The sequence below is a fragment of the Arachis ipaensis genome, chromosome B01 (assembly GCF_000816755.2).
Source record: "Arachis ipaensis cultivar K30076 chromosome B01, Araip1.1, whole genome shotgun sequence".
NCBI classification, from domain to species: Eukaryota; Viridiplantae; Streptophyta; class Magnoliopsida; order Fabales; family Fabaceae; genus Arachis; species Arachis ipaensis.
Genome location: NC_029785.2, coordinates 45,717,181 through 45,737,661, shown reverse-complemented (window position 1 = coordinate 45,737,661; position 20,481 = coordinate 45,717,181). Strand labels below are relative to the sequence as shown.

Sequence of the window (20,481 nt, the reverse complement as noted above, 5' to 3'; positions counted from 1 at the left end):
CTAACATTACTTTATCATGGATCAGGCATAGGATGAATTGTTTGAATGCAGATGTGGAAGTTAATGCATATATTTTTAAAAATGACGGTCTAAGAGGTAAACCTAGGCAACTTAGTGACTTCATTTTTTGATGGTTGAGACACTCGCTCAGTTTGTCCTGGAAGAATTTGAGCTTCACTTTGAAGAATGTGTGCGGTTTAAGGGACATAATGCAAATGTAAAGATTAAAAGATATATATAGAAAATACATTAATTTTGTATCCTTAGAAACATAATCATGTATCTGCTTTTAAATGGAAACATATACATGTCTTTCTATCTTTTCAAAGTAAACTATCATTTTTATCCAAAAAAGTTTAAAACGCATATAAATTTACTCATGAAGGAAATTAACGCCTATGTAATTTGGTATCTTTTGTATAAAGTTAGTTTTGTTCATTTATAGGAATATTTGTTACGTTTGAAAAATTGTACCATGTTAGTTTCCACTTCTTTCCGTCTAATTACTCTTTACACTATGAGTGACTTAACACATCTCTTTAACGCACGAAGAGAAGACATCACCTTAATGGTCATACATTTTTTGTGGGGCATAAGACGTTTTGTTGTTCATTAAGGTTAAATGACATTGTTTCATCAAGTATTTGACGTCAAAACTAAAATGATGTCATTTCGTCTAGTCTAGCGTGGAACGGTATATGTCAGGTCACTCACGGTGTGACTAGTAACTCGATAGAAAGAGAGTGAGGGATTAACGTGGTGTAATATTTTCAGGTAACTATTCAAGTGAAGATGGCAAAAACATCTTTTCATGAAGATGTTTTGTTAAAAAATGTGATTTGTTTATTTAGTTATATTTTAAATAAAGACAACATTTTTATAACATGTCAAAATCTAACCATACAATCTATCATTTAAGGGTCAAAAGCAAACATTTTCATATGAAGACAATTATAAAATCTTCATGGTAGTATTCACCATATTTTCAATTTTAAAGATGTTTATGGTGCAATTAAAATCTCAAAGATTTTTTTGATGCAAGCAGCCAATTTTTAGGGATCACTTTTGGATTTAACTCAATATTTACGATTAAAAATAATAGTTTATTCTTACAATTAGGAGTAAAAATAGGTTAGGCAGGCTCTTAGTCTATTATAGGCCTATGATGGTTTATCAGTGGCTAAGAGAAGGGGTTGAATCTTAACCCCTTTTTGTTTTGTAACTCTTGTTATCTTTTAGAGCACTTGAGGAGATATTTTTATTTTTGTCTCGTGCCTAGTCAAGAGACTTTTTCGTTTTGTCTCGTGACCAGTCAGGAGATATTTTTCAATTTTGTCTCCTATGCAGCAAAAACAAAAATGGAGTAGAAGAGAGAGAAAATCACACCAAGATATGTCCTGGTTCAGCTGCTAAGTACAATGCAGCCTACCTCCAGTCTCCATCACAACAATAATGGAATTTCACTATAATCATCTTTGATTACAGACTCCAATACTCCCTAGGAACTACCCTTCCTATCCGGGACAAGTCCAGAATCTAAACCTAGACTGAACTTGACTTGGTCACTCCCAAGCTTTCAACTGCTAAGTGCTAACCCAACTTACAAGGAGATTCCCACAGAATCATGAAATACAACACAGATGTACAAAGGACCTCTAAGGACATCTATGGCTTTTTCTTTTAATTTTGCACTCTATGCCTTTTTCTGCTCTATGACTTTTTCATACAAACCTCACTATTTACCTTTTTCTATGAGACTCAAGACAGACAAAATTAAATAGAAAAATACAAAATAGAATACATTGAAGGAGAAGAACTTCTGTTAGCTTAGGTAGCTATGTGAACACTATGTCTTGCACTCTCACTCCTTGCTTCAAGCCCTGACTGTTCTCCCTTATTTATAAAAGGAGAAGCCTCCATGGTTGAAACCAAAAACCAAGCTAAACTTCTTCTTCTTCATGCGAAACCGGTTCGGCCAGAGAGAGAGAGAGAGGAGAGGTAACCGAATGTAATGACCAACATACAATTACCTCTGGGTCTTCCTTGGTCACCAATAATTATCAATCCGAGCCATCCATCTTGTCTTGCACTCCAAGAAGGACTCCTAGCCCTTGATGCACTCTTGATGATGACAGCTTCATCTACTCCAACTTCTGCCTTCTCCATCACGTAGCTACTATAGCTACCTCCTGTGATGGTTGAGCAAAATTAGAGTCAAGTCATCCCTCCAAGGATCTTCTTCCTCTGACCGAAATCTTCTCTTCTATTTTTGGTATGGAGAGGCTGAGCTTACTTCACCATACTTACCTTTTTTGGTTGAAGATCTCAGTCACAATATATTTTTTGTTTTCTTTTTCTTGCCATCATTTCAATGGTCTTGTAACTTGCTTCTCTTTTTTTTCGGTGACTAGGCTTAGCTTCCATTCTTTCTCTGTGAGGTGACCAAAAATGGAGAAGAGAGATGAGAGTGAAGAAAGAGAAACTTGAATAATTAATGAATGTGATAAAGTAAATTAAGTTTCTCACTTCGCGTGTAGCATTGATGATGTCTATCAAATCAAGTGCTAAACCTCTCTCATATTTCCAATGCAAGTTAATTCAAGTTAATTGAATTTAAAATCCATCACAACTTAAAGAATGGGATCCATTGGAAGCAAAGGAACTTTGCTTTCTTTGCTTAATGGTTTCGGACCATGCTTTGGCCTATTTAGCAAAGATTGTAATTGAGCTTGTAGTAATAATAATTCAATCTGGCCCAAGTAACATAATAATTCAGCCATAAGAATCAAAATAATTTGTATCAATGCTGAATATACTCTATTGGGCTTGCTGAATTTTTCTTTCCTTTTTGGCCCAAGAGTAAAACAGACATCTGTGTCTCAATGCTGAACATGATTTAAGGTACGTGTACATTTCTCATTGCATCACATAGAATATCTGTAAATCTGTACATATTTAACTCTTTACCGTATAAATGACCTTATTCTTTTGATATATAATTAGGAGGGGTGCGATACCATTTCATAAGTTGAATCATGCTTTATTTTAAGAGTTCTCATCTAACTTTGGCGATTGTTTTGTTTACATTTTATCAATGTTCTCAAAATCGGATCGAACAAGCCGGTTGGACTAGTTGAACTGAACATCAGTGACTAATTTGATTTGTTGATATACAAAAATGCCTATTTTAAAAAACAAAGTTGAACCAGAATCATTTACTTTAAAAAAAAAAACCTAAAGCCTAAAACAGCATCGTTTTAAGGTTTTAAAAAAAACCCAAAATAAAAAAGGAAAACAATATATAGAGTAAAGTACCAACCCGATATCTGTCCATTTCCTAAAATGATAAGACGATCTTTAACCAAAAACACGTTCTATTACGATTTTGACCCTATACTCTGTCTGTCAACCCGGTTCTTCTGTCAATTTTACGGCGAAAACTCGACGGAAATTGCTGACGTGTCAAGTTAAAAAATGGACAGAGACCTAGTTGTCTCTAAATTTAAATTGGTTAGGGGTTTATTTGTCCGTATTATTCTTTAAACAATATTTTTTAATTATTTTTTTATTCATTATATTAATATTCTTTTTTTAATAAATAAGTACAAACTAATTAATAAATTATTCAAATTTAAAAATATCATTTATTATGAAACTAAATAAATAATTTTTAAATATAATTTTAAATATAAAAATATAAATAATAAACATTAAAATTCAGTTAATACATTAATAATAATAACCCTATGATATACTATTAGTATTATGATCTAGCTAATTCTCACAATAAAGTGAAAACTAATGAACACATTATTTGATATATAGTAAACTTTTTTTGACTAATAACAAATTTAATTTTTTATCTCTTGTAAATTTGAATAATTTATTAATTAGTTTGTACTTTTTTATTAAAAAAAGAATATTAATATAATGAATAAAAATATAATTAAAAATATTATTTAAAGAATAATAAAGACAAATAAATTCCTAACCAATTTAAATTTAAAAACAATTAGGTTCCTGTCCATTTTTAAATCTGACACGTCAGTAATTTTGTCGAATTTTCGTCGTGAAACTGACAGAAGAATCGAATTGACAGACGGAGTACAGAATCAAAAACCATAATAAAACGTATTTTTGATTAAGGGTCGTCTTGTCATTTTAGAAAATAGACAGGGACCGAGTTGATATTTTACTCCAATATATACCCTAATTTCCTCTTTGCTCCTTCACTATTCAGTATCAAACAATTCAAACTCAGAAACAACTAAATAAGAGAAAAGTCAGAAAACAAACACCAGAGACCAAAGCCATCATCCCCAACTCTATAGTTGCCGTCCCCTTCCGTGTTGGCCGAGCAACTTCTTACCCTCCTCGCCGTGATGCTCGTAGTTCTTGCCTATTACGGTGCTTCTCGCGGTCTTTCTGTGTTGCTTTGCTTCTGGCCGTTCTCGCCGAAATTCTAGTAGGTGAGTCCTCTCTTTGCTGTGTTCTTGCTGCGTTGTATTCGTTTGTTAATTTGCTTAATTAATTTCTTAATTTTTTTGTTCTTGTTCTTCCGGCATTGAATTTTTTTCACCTTCCATCTCCTTGGTTGCAGGGAGCCACATGGAGAGGCGACACAAATTGAAGACAGAGAAGAAGGATCATATTGATTTGGCATAGGTTACTTTGTACTATCACTGTTTAGCCCCTTACAGTATCGTCTTAGGGTTTTCAGAATTCCCAATTACACCCGCGGACACACAACGTGTTCCAAACTAAATTCACAACGAAGTATTGCAAATTTGTTATCAATATCGTATCTCTCCCTGGGAAAATCGAAAGAGGCCTATCATCAGGCTCATAGTTCATCGATATTACAAATTTCACAGCCAATCATCTCCAACCTCAGCAAGCTGAATCGTTAAGCCACCGAAAATGGGAGGCCATGGCGGCCTCAACATTCTCCCGCAGAAGCGGTGGAACGTCTACAACTACGAGAACAGGGAAAAGGTCCGCCGCGACGAGGAGCAAGCCGCCAGAGACGAGCAGATCAAGCGCGACGAGGTCAGAAAGCGCGATGCCGAGTTCCGTCTCGAGCGCCTCCGCACCGCCAAGGGTTTGGCTCCTCTCGTTAAGGCCAAGGCAGAGGAAGAGGAAGAGGAAGAGGAAGAGAAGGAGGAGGAAGAAGAAGAAGAACCAGAATCGAAGAATTCGGGTGACAACAGACACATTAACTTGTTCGAGGGGATTAAGATTTTTGATCCTGTACGAGGAACCGAGAAGAGGAAGGAGTTGTTAGGGGAAAGGGAAGGGTGGAAGAAGGAGAAGAGGATGAAGAAAGAAGAAGGGAAGTCCTCGGGGGTGGCGGTGGGTCCCGAGGATGAGAAGTATAGGTTAGGGTATGGGGTAGCAGGGAAGGGTGTGAAGATGCCTTGGTATCTTGAAAAGCGTAATGGCGACGATGAGAAGGGCGGTGGGGATGATAGTGATGGGAAAGTGAAGAATGAGAACAAGAAGAAGAAGAATGGGAGGAAGACTTTGGAGGAGTTGAGGGAAGAGAGGTTGAAGAGGGAGAAGCACGAGAAGGAGCGGGAGAGGGCATTGATCGGGGAGAAGGGCCGCAGCAGAAGCAGCCATAGTGAGCGCCGCAGCGATAGAGATGTGTATGGGAACAAGAAGTTTAACAGGTGATCACATATTGACCATGTTTTTAATGTTATGCATTTGGCAATTTTGTTTGAAGCTCTTTTAAATCATAAATGCTCTTTGTATGTCTACTACGACAAGCTTAGAAATTCAATGCTGTGTAAAAAGTTGTTGATTAAGTAATCTTGTAACATAAAAGAATAATGTAACGAATCAAAAATCAAAATTGGCTTGGTTTTCTTTCATCAAGTAATCTCTTAATTCTAAATGTCGAAATACAGTTAGGATCATATATTTCTAAAATAAAGTTACAAAATTAGCAGAGATATATGCCCCCCATTCAAATTTTGTATCTGACCTGCAACTGTTTTCTTGCTTGATCGTGCACAAGGTTCTGACTTCTGGGGTCTCACTATTGTAAAACATATTATGAATATGACATTGTCTATTTGAGTTTTTCAGGAAGTAATTCAGAATATGGCTGAGATCCCTCAGTCCAACTTATTTAACCCTAGGTTTTTTTTTTCAATCTTTTGATTGGTTGCTGTTTCACTGGCCACTATTTGAATGGTGTCATTTTTTTTCTAATATTGATTTATTGAATTGCTCCACATCTAAATATGATAACATTAGAATTCATAATTTTAATTGTTTTTTAACTTACCCTTTGGACTTTTCCTTTCCAAAGTATATAGTCAGAGATATAATTGTAAAGGAATGTTGTTGAGTGAATGTTATGTTTGCGAAAATGAACCACTGGCCGTATTTCTTTCTTTACATTTACATATAACAGTGGATTATGTTTGATACTGACCCCAGATGATGACAGGCCAAAAAGTGCACATCATACCTGATGTTATGAGATAACGATTTTATTGGTTATTCTGTTTCATTATTTTGTTTAATGAAAACCCATATTCTATTGTTTTACAGGCGATAATTTCAGTAAGTGACACAGATTTCCTTATTGATGCTTCCACCCATGTCTTGTTGCACGGATCTCTGGATTTGCTCTGCCGGATATGGCCTTTGGGATTTTGTTCTTTTTGTTCTAGGATAATTCATTGCAAATTCACAAATCACATGCAGTTTCTTGCAACCCACATCAAAGCTCCCACTTTGCTAAATAGACCCTGTAAAATCACCTGTCAGAGCTTGTGCTATTACTTAGACTCGAGTCCAGTGGAATCAAATTGCTTGTCTGAAGGGGAAAAAGAAAGCAGAATCACGTTATATTTTTTGGTTTGGAGTTTCTAGAGCTTTTAGATGAAGCTTAGTTTCGATTATTGCCCTGTGTAGAAAGGATCTTCAAATTGCTTGAGCTTATGTGAAAAAGTGGGAAATAACATTGGTTAATATTATTTTTAGTTTAGTTTGTTAAGTTTGTACCCGAGTTTTGATCATCAACTTGTATATAAAGAAACGACTGTCTGAAAAAAACCTTGTATATGAAGAAATGCTGATGATTAAAATAATGCAGTTGTGTTTGAAAAGAACCTCTGACCTTGCAACGATGGGGTTTATACTACTAGAGAAATACTTATACTGGGAATTTCGACAACCTTTCATACTAGACAATTAGACATGCATTTTGGATAAATATTTGTTTATTCGTAGAGCATGCTATCTTTTATACGTTTTTTGATGAGCTTTACAAACATATAAATGTCCTATATGAATTTGTCTTCAATGGAACAAAAGTAATAATAGGAATTATGGAGGAGGTAAGCATCAAAGTAGTCCCTGAAGTTACCTTCGAGCCTCAAAGTAATCTCGTAATCGTCCCTGAAGTTGATCTCCGGTACTCATAGTGGTCTTTCCAGTGAATTTCGTCCAGCTGGCGCAACCGAAAAGCTGACATAGCGTCGTTGGTGACATGTTAGCAGCGCAACGGCTAGCTGACGTGGCGCGTGGACTCAATTTGGTCCCTAATTTTAGGTTAAAAACCCTAACTCCCAATTGACTCTCTTCTCCTTTCTCCATCGCACACGCTGTTCTCCTCTACTCTCTGTCACACTCTTCACTCTTCATTTCTCCGTCACACTCTATACGATTTAACCTCTCCGTGCTTCCACTGTCATTGATGCGGCAGGGTGACGTTCTTGTCTCAATTTCTGTATATATTCTAAGCAAACTCGAGACCACTTCTGCCATGTTTGGTCTCCTTGAAGGTTCTTCAACCAAGCATGCTAGGCTTAGCTTAACTAGCTGAATTGCATAGACCTTCTGACTGTTTCCCACGAGACTAGGATCAATGAACAAACCGAGTTTCTCTTCTGCATCATCTTTGTCAATGAGATTCAATATGATTGATGAAAGCATCGTCTCACTTCCATCATCCTGCACAATAATAGAATCTTTGCCAGTGATCAATTCCAACAGCACCACTCCGAACGCATACACGTCCATCTTCGATGTGACTCTCCCTGAATCAAGATACTCTGGAGCCATATAACCCCTAGTTCCCACAACATGTGATGTGTAATAAGAACAAGAGCTTGTTACTTCTCTATCTGATTCTTTAGCCAAAGTGAAATTCGCTATCTTGGCCCTTAGATCTTTATTTAGCAATATATTATCAGTGTTTATGGCCTTGTGAACATAGCAAGGATCTGTGAAGTTATGAAGATACTCAAGTCCATTTGCAATATCCACAGCAATCCGAATCCTCTTTCTCCAACATTGGTGTTCTAGGGTTCTGTTTCTTCTCCCAAGCCATTCTCTCAACAACCATTTTCCATGTACTCAAAAACAAGATGGAAGGATCCATCTTTTTCACAGTAACCTTCCAGCTTTATCAGGTTGAAGTGATTGATCCTTCCTAACAAATTCACTTCCTTAGAGGCACCCAAATTCATCTCCTTGATCGCCATGATTTTCCTCTCCTTACCAAATACCCCACGGTAGACAGAGCCTTTGATTCTGTTGCTTGCACTGAAATTCTCAGTTGCTTCTTTAATTTCATCAAACCTGTACACTTTGGAAAGAAGCTCAATGCTTGCTAACCCTTCACGTATTTGTTCTGAAAACACTTGCTTTGTTCTGCCTCTTCTATCTCCCCTGAAGAAAATTTCTAATCTCTTTCTACGCACAAACACAAGAGATAAAACGACAAACAGAAAAAACAAGAAGCTCGCAGAGGAAGTAAGAGCAACTATGATTCTTTTTCTTTTTGTCTTTGTCTTATCCTTTCTTAGTGTAAAGAGTAGTTGGAGAAGGTGGTTGACCATTTTGAACTTTGGTTATTGTGCTGTTGGGTTCACTTGTTAATCGAATCAGGACAGTTGTGAATGGATAGAGCATTTCATTTTCTGAGGATAAACCATTGGCATCAACCATACTACTTGCGTTGACATGGAACCGTGTTGCGATATTAGAGACGTTATCACCCCAATTAACCGAGTAGGTCAGGAAATACTTGGTGCCGCTACCGGCTTGACGCGCCGTCGGACAAGCGCATCTGAGGGGCACGTGCAACACCATGCCAGGATGCAAATCAAGAACCCCATAAGGATTGTAACGCTGGAGAGAATCGCACGTGGTTAATCCCTGAAAGGTATCATTTGCTGTTGTAAAATATGTTGGATCTTTTGGCAGAACGTATGTGGTTTGGGCTTGATAGTACTCATCATCATGTTCTCTGGTTGGACAAGAACAATTGAGAGGGACAATGACTTCTTTGCCGGTTCGGAACAGTGTGGAATGAGTGGCGTTGTTGAACCTTGCAAGGTCCTCTGGGTTTGAGGAAGTGAGGTTGGAGATTGTGGCAATGGTGTTGTGAGGAGTTTGGGATTTGAATATGAGAAAGGCTAAGCAAGATTTTTGGAATCCATTGCAGGTGTATAGGAAATCTGAAGAAGGACCCTCTGCGTCGTTGTTGCTGCAACTTAGTACTGATAATTCTGCTGTGACATGATGCCATTTGAAGATACAAGAAGAAAGCTTAGTGTGAAGAGAACAATAGTATTATCCATTGGACTCAGACTCGTGATATGATAGACTAATATTTCTCATATCAGAATACGTAATATATAGCGCAAACGCGGGTTGGATTAAAAAAGTGATAAAATTATTTAACCTAAAATTAGAACCAAATTGAGTCCAAAATGTTTACTGCGCCACGTCATTTAGTCGTTGCGCTGCTAACGTGTCACCAACGACGCCAGGTCAGCTTTTTGGTTGCGCCAGCTGGACAGAATTCACCAGAAGGACCACTATGAGTACCGGAGATCAACTTCAGAGACGATCTCGACAAATTTTTAAGTTCAGGATTATTTTGAGGCTCGAGGATAACTTCAAGAACTACTTTGATACTTACCTCAATTATGGAGTTATGGTCCTCGATGTAAAAGCATGATAAAAGCATAAAATTACAGTTCTATCCTTATTTCAATTTTTCTCTATTCTAACAAGCATTATTTATGAGAACCATGGTCTTCAAAATTGGATTGAACTGATTGGTCGAATTAGTCATATAATGAATCGATCGCAAATCTGATTAGGTCCTTATTTTTGCCGTTTTACTTGTTAAGTAATATGTTATGCTGCTTTTCATATATTCAAACTTAGAATAGCAAATTATAAACTATGATTTTGTATTTTATGTTTTAGAAAAAAAAAAATTAAGAAAGAAAAAGTGTAATTTGAGGCAATTGATGATGAAATGAAAGTATCAATCCGTTGACTTTGGGTGATGGATAATTTTTTTTTTTTTGGTATAGAAATAAGGCATAAAATTTGGAAAGGAAATTAAATACATGCTAGTCACTAACTCTCCAGGAGAAATGTCGTAAAAGTGAAATTCTATCTCAATTATATGCTTTTGCGTGCTAGATAATCAACGTGTCTATTATCTTCCCTGTAGATATTTATAAAAGGAATGTTCCATTTTCTGATCTTCCAATTATAGATATTTTTTATAAGAGCATTTAGATGATTCTTTAAGTCTTTGGGATTGTTGAGGACCTCAATAACAGACTTAGTCACATTCCACAATTATCTTTTCTAAACCCATAGTCCAAGCCAGCTTTTGGTCCCTGTTCTATTTTTTTTTTTTAAAAGAAAAAAGCTCAACACAACAAGTGGAGCAAAAAAAATAAGAAAGTACTCACATAAAATATAAAATAAAAACACCTAATCAATATTTATTTCCTTGTCATCTTTGGCATTGTCATCTCCGGCATTGCCATCAACAACAAAAAGAATCTACACCTAACGACTCCTTATAGTTCATGAAGGACATATGGATAATCTCGTCAACCCCTTTTTCTTTATTATGAAAAATCCTTCTGTTTCTTTTCAACCAGATGTTCCAAACAATCGCACAAAAACACATCATCCACCTCTGGCGCTCCTCTTTGCTAGCTGATATCTCAGTCCAACTTATAAAATATTCTTTCATCGTCTCCGGGCATGACCATGGCCTCTCAACAAATGATAATCAGGCACACCAGACCTGCCATGAAAAATCACAACCAAGGAACAAATGGTGACCATATTCGACACTTTTGTTGCATAACACACATACAACATCTTCCTGGTTAATAACTCCTAACCGGCTTAGCCTCTCCTTCGTATTGACCCTACCAATCAAAGAAAACCATACAAACAGTTCAACTCTTGGTGGAACAAGACCTTTCCAAATTGTCCTAATAAAGCTGTAACTTGTTATATCCTCCGGGATTATGTCTGCCTGCAGTACCTGCATAAAAGTGTTAGTAGAAAAGACTCCTTATTTATCAAATTTTCATACAACTCTATCCTCTCTATCATGAGCCAGTTTGACCAGCCTTAATATTTCATGCAACTGATTCACTAGATCCAACTCCTATTGGAATAGCTCTCGCCTCCATTGGAAGTTCCATATCCATTCAGCCCCGTCCCAAAACCCACAATTCCCTATAACAGATCCTCTTTAGTTTGAAACTGAGAAAAGTCTCGGAAACTGATCTTTCAGAGCACCAACACGCAACAAACATCCTCCCAAAATCGAGTCCCTCTCCAATCACTAACCTCCATAGCCAACCCAATGATCATCTTCTGTCTCACCTGCTGATTCTTGAACTGTAACTGGCATATATCCTTCTAGGGGCCTCCCCGGATAGGTAAAGTCTGAGAGGACAGCAACACGTTTGGGTTCAGGTTATTACAAGAGCAAATCACCTTCTTCTACAGCGGACAATCCTCCTTTGAAAAACGCCACCACCACTTAAATAGAAGAGCTGTGTTTCGCAGCATGGCATCTCCAACACCCAATCCACCAAACTTTTTGGGTGCCTGCACCACCTCCCACCTGACCAAAGCCATACCATTCCTACCATCATCCTTACTCCATAGAAATCTTCTCTGTAAGGAGATAAGTTTCTCTGCAACAATAACTCCATAGAAATCTTCTCTGGTTAATAACTCCTAACCGGCTTAGCCTCTCCTTTGTATTGACCCTACCAATCAAAGAAAACCATACAACAGTTCAACTCTTGGTGGAACAAGACCTTTTCAAATTGTCCTAGTAAAGCTGTAACTTGTTATATCCTCCGGGATTATGTCTGCTTGCAGTACCTGCATAAAAGTGTTAGTAGAAAAGACTCCTTATTTATCAAATTTTCATACAACTCTATCCTCTCTATCATGAGCCAGTTTGACCAGCCTTAAAATTTCATGCAACTGGTTCACTAGATCCAACTCCCATTGGAATAGCTCTCGCCTCCATTGGAAGTTCCATATCCACTCAGCCCCGTCCCAAAACCCACAATTCCCTATAACAGATCCTCTTTAGTTTGAAACTGAGAAAAGTCTCGGAAACTGATCTTTCAGAGCACCACCACGTAGCAAACATCCTCCCAGAATCGAGTCCCTCTCCAATCACTAACCTCCATAGCCAACCCAATGATCATATTCTGTCTCACCTGCTGATTCTTGAACTGTAACTGGCATATATCCTTCTAGGGGCCTCCCCGGATAGGTAAAGCCTGAGAGGACAGCAACACGTTTGGGTTCAGGTTATTACAAGAGCAAATCACCTTCTTCTACAGCGGACAATCCTCCTTTGAAAAGCGCCACCACCACTTAAATAGAAGAGCTGAGTTTCGCAGCATGGCATCCCCAACACCCAATCCACCAAACTTTTTGGGCGCCTGCACCACCTCCCACCTGACCAAAGCTATACCATTCCTACCATCATCCTTACTCCATAGAAATCTTCTCTGTAAGGAGATAAGTTTCTCTGCAACAATCTTTGGCATCTTGTATAGGCTCAAATAATATACAGGAAGGCTATTTAACACAGATTTAATGAGCACCAGCTTACCAGGTTTATTGAGAACCTTGGCTTTTCAAAGGCTGAGTTTTTCCTCTACTTTGTCAATAATTGACTTCCAAGTCTTCACCAATCTTGGATTAGCTCCTAGCGAGATCCCCAAGTATTTTACTGGAAGGAATGCTTTCTTGCAACCCAGCACATAGCACATACGTTGTACCCACTGATTATCACAGTTAATAGGAATCAAGCTAGATTTGTCAAAGTTAATACTTAACCCCGACATCAGCTCAAAACAACGAAGAATCATCCTGTAATTCTTAACTGTCTTTTCCTCTGGAGGGCAGAACAGAATAGTGTCATCCGTGAACTGAAGATATGACAACTCAATATGATCTCTACCAACCAGTAACGGAGATATGCGCCCGTTCCTAACCGCCTCCCCAAACATCCTATGTAGAACATCAACGACGAGGACAAACAGAAAAGGAGACAGCGGATCACCTTGTCGTAGGCCCGTTTCCATCTTAAACTGCTTAGAAGGCGAACCGTTTATCAATATTGACATAGAGCAAGTACTGACACACTCCATAACCCAACCCCTCCATTTCCTTCCAAAACCCATCTTCTGTAATACAAGATCTACGAAGCTCCACTTGACCCTATCATATGCCTTATGGAAGTCTAACTTTATTATCATCGCTTCCTTTTTTCTCGATTTAATCAATTGAACAGTTTCGCACGCGATAAGAGCCTCATCATGAATCTTTCTCCCCTTCACATAAGCACTCTGTGTTTTACCTACTAGTCGTGGCATTATTGCTCGCATTCTCCTAACCAGCATCTTTGAAATGGCTTTGTACACACACTCGACCATACTAATCGGCCTGAGGTCCTTGATTTCCTTTGCTCCAGTAAACTTAGGCACCAATGCAACCCAAGTGAGATTAGCATCTGCCGGTAATCTGGAGGACTGGAAAAAGCCCAACACCGCTCCTGTGAATTCCGAACCGATTTCATCCCAACATTTCTTTATGAAGTTCATGTTGTAACCGTCACTACTGGGAGCCTTAGATGACTCATAATCCCACACAGCTTCTCTAACCTCCTCAGAAGTCAGTTGTATCTCCAAAGCCAGAGCATCATCCTCATTGATCATCTCCACCAGACCGTCTCTGAATCCCACCAACGGCGACTCCTCCTGATGATATAAGTCCTTGTAAAAGTCCCTAATCGCAATCTTAATTCTTGCTTGATTCCTTATCAATCTTCCATTAATAACCAGTGCATCAACCTTGTTGTTTCTCCTTCTTGTCGAGGCTATGTTGTGAAAATACCTCGTGTTTTTATCTATGTCCCTCACATGTCTTGAGCACGACATTTGCTTCCAATGTAGTTTTTTTCTTACATACCATTTCTCACAACACGTCACGAGCGCTTTTCTTCTTGCCTCTACCGTTTCATCATAAACCCCATCGCCCACCATATCATCAATCTTCTTAATCTCTTCTTCAAACTTAAAAAATTTTTTGTCCATGTCACTAAAATTGTCTTTATGCCATCTACCCAGAGGAATTGCCAAAGCCTTTAATTTATCTGTGAATTGCATCTCTCCTAAACCTCTCCATTCCTCCTTTACCATCCTCAGGAAGCCTTCATGTGTAAACCACGAGTCCAGACTTCTGAACGGTCTAAGGCCATCTCTCAGCCTCTTATCTTCCACCAAAATAGGACAATGGTCAGGCAAATCCCTTGGATCACCTCGTAGTCGAGTCTCTGGAAACTCTTCAAGCTATTCCAAACTTACCAAGGCCCTGTCAATACGGCTACAGGATCGTCCTCTGAACCAAGTAAACTTGCGGTCAGTAATTGGCAAGTCCACTAGACCCATGTCATGTATCCAATTCTTGAAATCCTCCGCCGACAAGGATAAGTTATCGGTACCTCGTCTTTCTTCCACTTGTATAATCTCATTAAAGTCCCCCATGAAACAACAGGGAACCTGGCATAAACCAGCTATGTAACTCAGCTCCTCCCACACCACAAGCTTATCATCTCTAATATGTGCACCATAAACCAAAATAAAAGCATAATTAAAATTATTCTGCAACAGGACTCCTTCAACACACAACAATCTCTCACTTTTATAGCAATTTCTGATTTCAAAAGAACCTTCGTCCTACATTAGCAACAACCCGCCAGACGCACCGGTAGACTCAACATAGTCCCAACCAAAACAACCATTCCCCCAAATTTTTTTAACATCAAAACTATTCACTGACTGTCTTTTAGTCTCCACCAAACCTAGCATGTTTAATCTAAACTTTCTCTTTAGGTCCTTTACCATCCTTATTTTCCTGTCACCCCTCAATTTCCTAACATTTCAAGAACTAAAAATTATTTTAAATAATTATTGCACACCTTTTTTTGTGTCTTGGGTTTGCTCTGTCTAGCTTTTACCTTCTGTTTCGCCAATCTTCTTTTTCGAGCGATTTTTTCATTCTATTGTTGGAGGATTGCTATAATGTCATCTTCTTCATTATATAGCTCCGCTCTTGACTCCTTTGCCAATTCCCATGTCCTTTTGTTTTCTAGCAGCTGCTCATTCAATCTTAAGCTCTCATCATTACTGGCATCATCATCGTTTGCACATGTTCTGCCCTCCATACTACCCTCATCATCACCGTATCCATCTCTTTTATTAATCTCTGGCATAATTCTGTGACAAGACGTTTCAATTCCCCGCCGTGTAATGTCAATTTGTTGAGCTCCACCACTGTGTTCAGAAGCATCATCGTTACAGAGCTCGTCGTTCAGTCCCCTATCATCATTGACCATTTCGGACTTACCATCGCCTTCTACGTGTACTGCCTGTGTCGACAATGAGCCTTCACCATCGCCTCCGATCCGGTACCCGCGCCGCCCGTTCGGTTCCTCACCTTCCACCGACCCAGCACACCCCAAAGCGTGTAGCGGCCCGTTCTATTTTTTATAATTCCACTTTGAATGTTATGCAATAGCAATGGAAGAAGTTATAGAGTAAGAACCTAATCTTCTTGATAATATTAAAAACTCATATGCAAAGGTTAATAGAAGTACAAAGATTAATTTATATATAAAATATTGCAAACCAATTGCCAAACACATTTATTAACCTAAAGAGAGTAACAAAACCTTACATTCTAACTGCAAATATACCAATAAAAACAAGTATTTTGGAAGGTCAAATTGTTAGTGCAAATGAAAGCCATCCATGCCTAAAGCATGGAAGACCAATTGGTTCTAAAAATAAAAATCTCCGGAAAAAGAGAGAGATAATCAATCATGATGGTCACAATATGGAGGCAAATACTCAAAAGAGATCCGAAGACATAACTATTGATGAAACCTCTGAAGAGGTTCAGGTACCTGAAAATGTAAAGATCTCAATAAGTTATGTCACTACCGGAAAAATATGGGACCGAAAGAATACTATTGTCAACAATATTTTTGCTTATAATATTGTTGTTGAAATAGCAAAGCAAGATGAGGATTATGAACTAAAATCTGTCAAAGAATGCAAACAAAGAAATGATTGGCCAAATTAGAAAAACGCAATTTACGCTGAATTAACTTCACTTAGAAAACGTGAAGTTTTTTAGTCCTATAGTCAGAACTAGTGGGATACAAGTGGATTTTTGTGCGCAAACCAAATGAGAAAAATGAAATAGAAAGATACAAAGCACGGCTAGTAGCATAAGGGTTCTCACAAAAACCTGGTATTGACTATGTGAAAATATATTTTCCTGTAATAACATTAAGATATCTAATTAGTCTGGCTGTGCATGAAAAGCTTGACATGCGTCTAATGGATATTGTTATAGCTTATTTATATGACTCAATTGATAAAGAAATTTATAGAAAAGTCCCTGAAGGACTCAAAGTGTCTGAAGCATATAATAATTTTCCAGAGATTTATTCAGTAAAACTTCAAAAATCCTTGTATTGATTAAAAAAATCTGGACTTATGTGGTATAAACGTCTCAGTGAGTACTTATTGAAAGATGGGTACAAAAATGACCGTATATGCCCATGTGTGTTTATAAAAAAAATCTAAATCCAAATTTGTTATTATTGCAATATATGCTGATAATTTAAATATCATTGGATCACTTGAAGAGATTCTAAAAACTGTGAATTATTTGAAAAGAGAATTTGAAATGAAAGATCTTGGTAAAATAAAATTTTGTCTTGATTTAAAAATTGAACACTTGAAGGACGGTATATTCATCCATCAGTCAACCTATATTGAGAAACTTTTGAAACAATTTTACATCGACAAGTGATAAACCACTATTTCATGGTTTATCTTGTGCTTAATTGAGTGGTTTTTATCAACTCTTTACCCACTTATTCATACTATTTGCATGGTTTTACATTTGCCTTTCTAATTATGTGCTTTGATTGAAAACATGCTTTTTTGGCTATAAGTTCCCTATGTTTAAATCCTCTCTTATTACCATTAGATGTCTTGATATGTGTGTTAAGTGATTTCAAAGATTACAGGGAAGGAATGGCTCAGAGGATGGAAAGGAAGCATGCAAAAGTGGAAGGAATACAAGAAGTTGGAGAAACTGTTAAGCTGTCCAGCCTGACCTCTTCGCACTCAAACAGCTATAACTTTAGCTAAAGAGGTCCAAACGACGTGGTTTCAGTTGCGTTGGAAAGCTAATGTCTGGGGCTTCGATTTGATATATAATATGCCATAGTTTTCCTGACGCTAGGTGACGCGAATGCGTGCTCCACGCGGCCGCGTGGTAGTGACGAAAATCAGCGTATTTGAATTCGCAACCAGCGAATTCTGGGCTGTTTCTGACCCAGTTCTCGACCCAGAAAACACAGATTAGAGATTATAAAGTAGGAGAATACATCCATTCATAAAAAAAACAAGCTTTTTATAATTCACAGTTTTAGGAGTAGATGTAGTTTTTAGAGAGAGAGGTTCTCTCCTCTCTCTTAGGATTAAGATTTAGGATTTCTCTTAGTTTTAGGAGTGACTCTTAATCCTAGGTTCAATGTTCTTTTTATTTATTTTCCTAATTTAATTTATGAACTCTTCCATGTTACATTTGATATCTTTATTAGTGCTAATTGCGGTATTTCAGAATTACGATTGCTCTCTTTAATTTATGTATTCAAATTATTTTCATTCAAGTAGATTCTCTTCCCTTTTAGCTTTGGTTGAGTCATTGGAGACACTTGAGTTATCAAACTCATTGTTGATTGAAAATTGGATTTCTTCATTTCATTAATTCAAGTTCCAATAACTCTAGCCTTTCCCAAGGAAAGACTAGGACCTGAGGAATCAAAATTAATTCATCCACTTAACATACCTTCATAGTTAGAGGTTAACAAAGTGGGAGAAAACCAGGATAGGACTTTCAGTTCTAATACCTTGCCAAGAGCTTATTTTATTATTACTATTTTATTTTATTCTTTTTATTCAACATACTGCTTCCTTACTTTCAAAACCCCCAATTTACAAACTTATAACCAATAATAAGAACATACCTCCCTGCAATTCCTTGAGAAGACGACCCGAGGTTTGAATACTTCGGTTATCAATTTATTTAGGGGTTTGTTACTTGTGACAACCAAAACTTTTGTAAGAAAGGTTGATTGCTTGGTTTAGTAACTATACTTGCAACGAGAGTTTATTATAACCTCTAAACCATCAATCTTTAGTTCTTCAAAATGGCGCCGTTGCCGGAGAATTGCAAACGTGTGCCTTATTATTGGTTATTGTAAATATTTGCTTTTTGCTTGTTTATTTATTTTTATTTCTGTTTTTATTTTTTTCATAAATTAAGAGGTTATTGGTTTTTATTTAGTTATTAAAAATTTTTTCAAAAAATTTTTTTTCTTGGTGTTCATCTTGATCTTCAAGTTGTTCTTCGTGTTCATCTTGACCTTCAAAGTTGTTCTTAGTTGTTTTCTTCGTTTTGATCTAAAAATTTTAAGTTTGGTGTCATTTTATTGTTCTTCTCTTTCCTCATTAAATTCAAAAAAATTCAAAATTTAAAATTTCAATATTTAAATTCCAAAATTCAAAATCAAAATTTAAAATTAAAAAAAAATTAAAAAAAAATCGAACATTTTCAAAATTTAAATCTTTTTCAAATTTTCATCTTATATTGTTAACTTTTTTCAAAATTCAAATTTTAAATTTAAAAAAAAATTTAAATTTAAAAATGTTCAAATTTCAAATTTCAAATTTTAAATTTCAGAAATTTAAAATTTAAAATTGTTTTTATTTTCGTTTTTAATTTTTTTATTTGCTACTATGAACTCTCACCCCTTTTGCTATGAGTCTGGTTACAATTATGTTACAAGAGGAAGAAATTACATTGAGAACAGGCATCAAGGTTGGAACAATCAAAGATAGGAGGAGTCACAAGGATTTGATCAACTCTCTTGGCAACAACCACCTCCAATGGACTATCAACAACCACCACCATATGCCTATGAACCATTTCCTCAACATGACTTTGGACCACCAAACTCACAAGCCCCTTTACACCATTCACCTTCATATGATCCTAACCCTCATCCACCATACTAACCACCTTATGAACCATATGAACCATATATAGAACCACCCCAATTCCAACCCAATTATTCCCAAGAACCACCACCTCCCTATGCATCATGTCCATATCCATCACCCCAAGCATCATCGGAGCAACTCAAGGAAACATGTGAAAAATTTAATGCCACACTTCATCAATTGAATCAAGCAATAAATCAATTAGCTTCCCGACGTTCGGACACTCAAGGAACCCCATGGCTTCATGTGGACAATCTAATGAAGAACGTAGCATGAAGGAGATACTAGAAACTCCATTGGACAGTAGAGAACATGGCTTTGTACTGGAATAAGTGGAGGAAGCTGTAATTATTGAAGAGGAAAAAGTGGTTGCAAACTTAAGAGATGCTGTACCTCTATGGGAAAGTCAAGACATAGAACCTCCTTCCAGGATGGTTGCATTTGATGCTGAGGAGGATGTACAACCTCCAAGGCATATCATAGTTAAAAACTTGGAAGAGGTTGGTCAAGAGATGGAGATTAAAGAAGAAGAAGCACAGCCTCCCATGCCCTTGGTGAGCAATGAAGAAGAGATTGAACTGGAAAAAAGCTACCAAGAGGAAGAATAAGAAGGGAAAGAAACGAAATCTTTTGAAAAATGGAAGTTATATATTTGCGCGTTAATTGATTTGAATTGATTTAAAATTCTGTTAAAAAGGCACGTAACATAAGCAGCACGTTTAATAGATGGGTTTCGTTCAGACTTGTAAAGCTTGTAAATGCAAAACACTTGTATGTAGAGATTAATCCTATTTTATACTATTTATTAGCTACATATAATCTTAACCTTTTAAATTAATCCAATAATTATAAATACATTCTCACACTCTCATATAAAAATTTCTCTCTCTCTCTCTCTATATATATATATATATATATACTTTTTACAATTCAGGGAAGGGGGGAGGGGAGTCGTACAAAGTAGACCCATTCATGACTTTAATTTCTTACCCTTGTTGGTAATGTTAGG

The 20,481-nt window shown here is 37.1% G+C and overlaps 3 protein-coding genes across 4 annotated transcripts in view; 2 read left to right on the top strand and 1 right to left on the bottom strand.

Annotated features, from left to right (window-relative positions):
- LOC107629935 overlaps positions 1–320 on the top strand; it is a gene marked incomplete at its 5' end in the record, with an annotated part of 7,163 nt that extends 6,843 nt beyond the window's left edge. Inside the window, 1 exon segment of the mRNA XM_016332889.2 lies at positions 26–320. Within this exon segment, the coding sequence (XP_016188375.1) occupies positions 26–131 (106 nt within the window). The 3' untranslated portion in view covers positions 132–320.
- LOC107629924 (ABC transporter F family member 4) lies at positions 4,218–7,062 on the top strand. 2 transcript variants are annotated; one of them, XM_016332882.2, is made up of 3 exons: positions 4,218–4,465; positions 4,601–5,672; positions 6,565–7,062. In XM_016332882.2, exons 2-3 carry the CDS (start codon positions 4,921–4,923, stop codon positions 6,569–6,571), a joined length of 759 nt encoding a protein of 252 aa, XP_016188368.1. In that variant the 5' UTR covers positions 4,218–4,465; positions 4,601–4,920; the 3' UTR covers positions 6,572–7,062. The 2 variants fall into 2 exon arrangements, with proteins under 2 accessions (XP_016188368.1, XP_016188361.1); XM_016332875.2 differs by having other exon boundaries at positions 4,219–4,469.
- LOC107606423 (protein LYK5-like) lies at positions 7,633–8,504 on the bottom strand. The gene is made up of 2 exons (XM_016308490.1): positions 8,363–8,504; positions 7,633–8,243 (listed from the first exon to the last, which is right to left on the bottom strand). Exons 1-2 carry the CDS (start codon positions 8,502–8,504, stop codon positions 7,633–7,635), a joined length of 753 nt encoding a protein of 250 aa, XP_016163976.1.

Excerpts from the sequence above, each read along its gene's own strand:
- LOC107629924 (XM_016332882.2), top strand. The coding sequence starts at position 4,921 with ATGGGAGGCCATGGCGGCCTCAACATTCTCCCGCAGAAGCGGTGGAAC.
- LOC107606423 (XM_016308490.1), bottom strand. The coding sequence starts at position 8,504 with ATGGCGATCAAGGAGATGAATTTGGGTGCCTCTAAGGAAGTGAATTTG. Across the intron at positions 8,244-8,362 it reads TTTTGAGTACATGGAAAATG|ATCCTTGCTATGTTCACAAG; the intron begins GTTGTTGAGAGA and ends ATAACTTCACAG.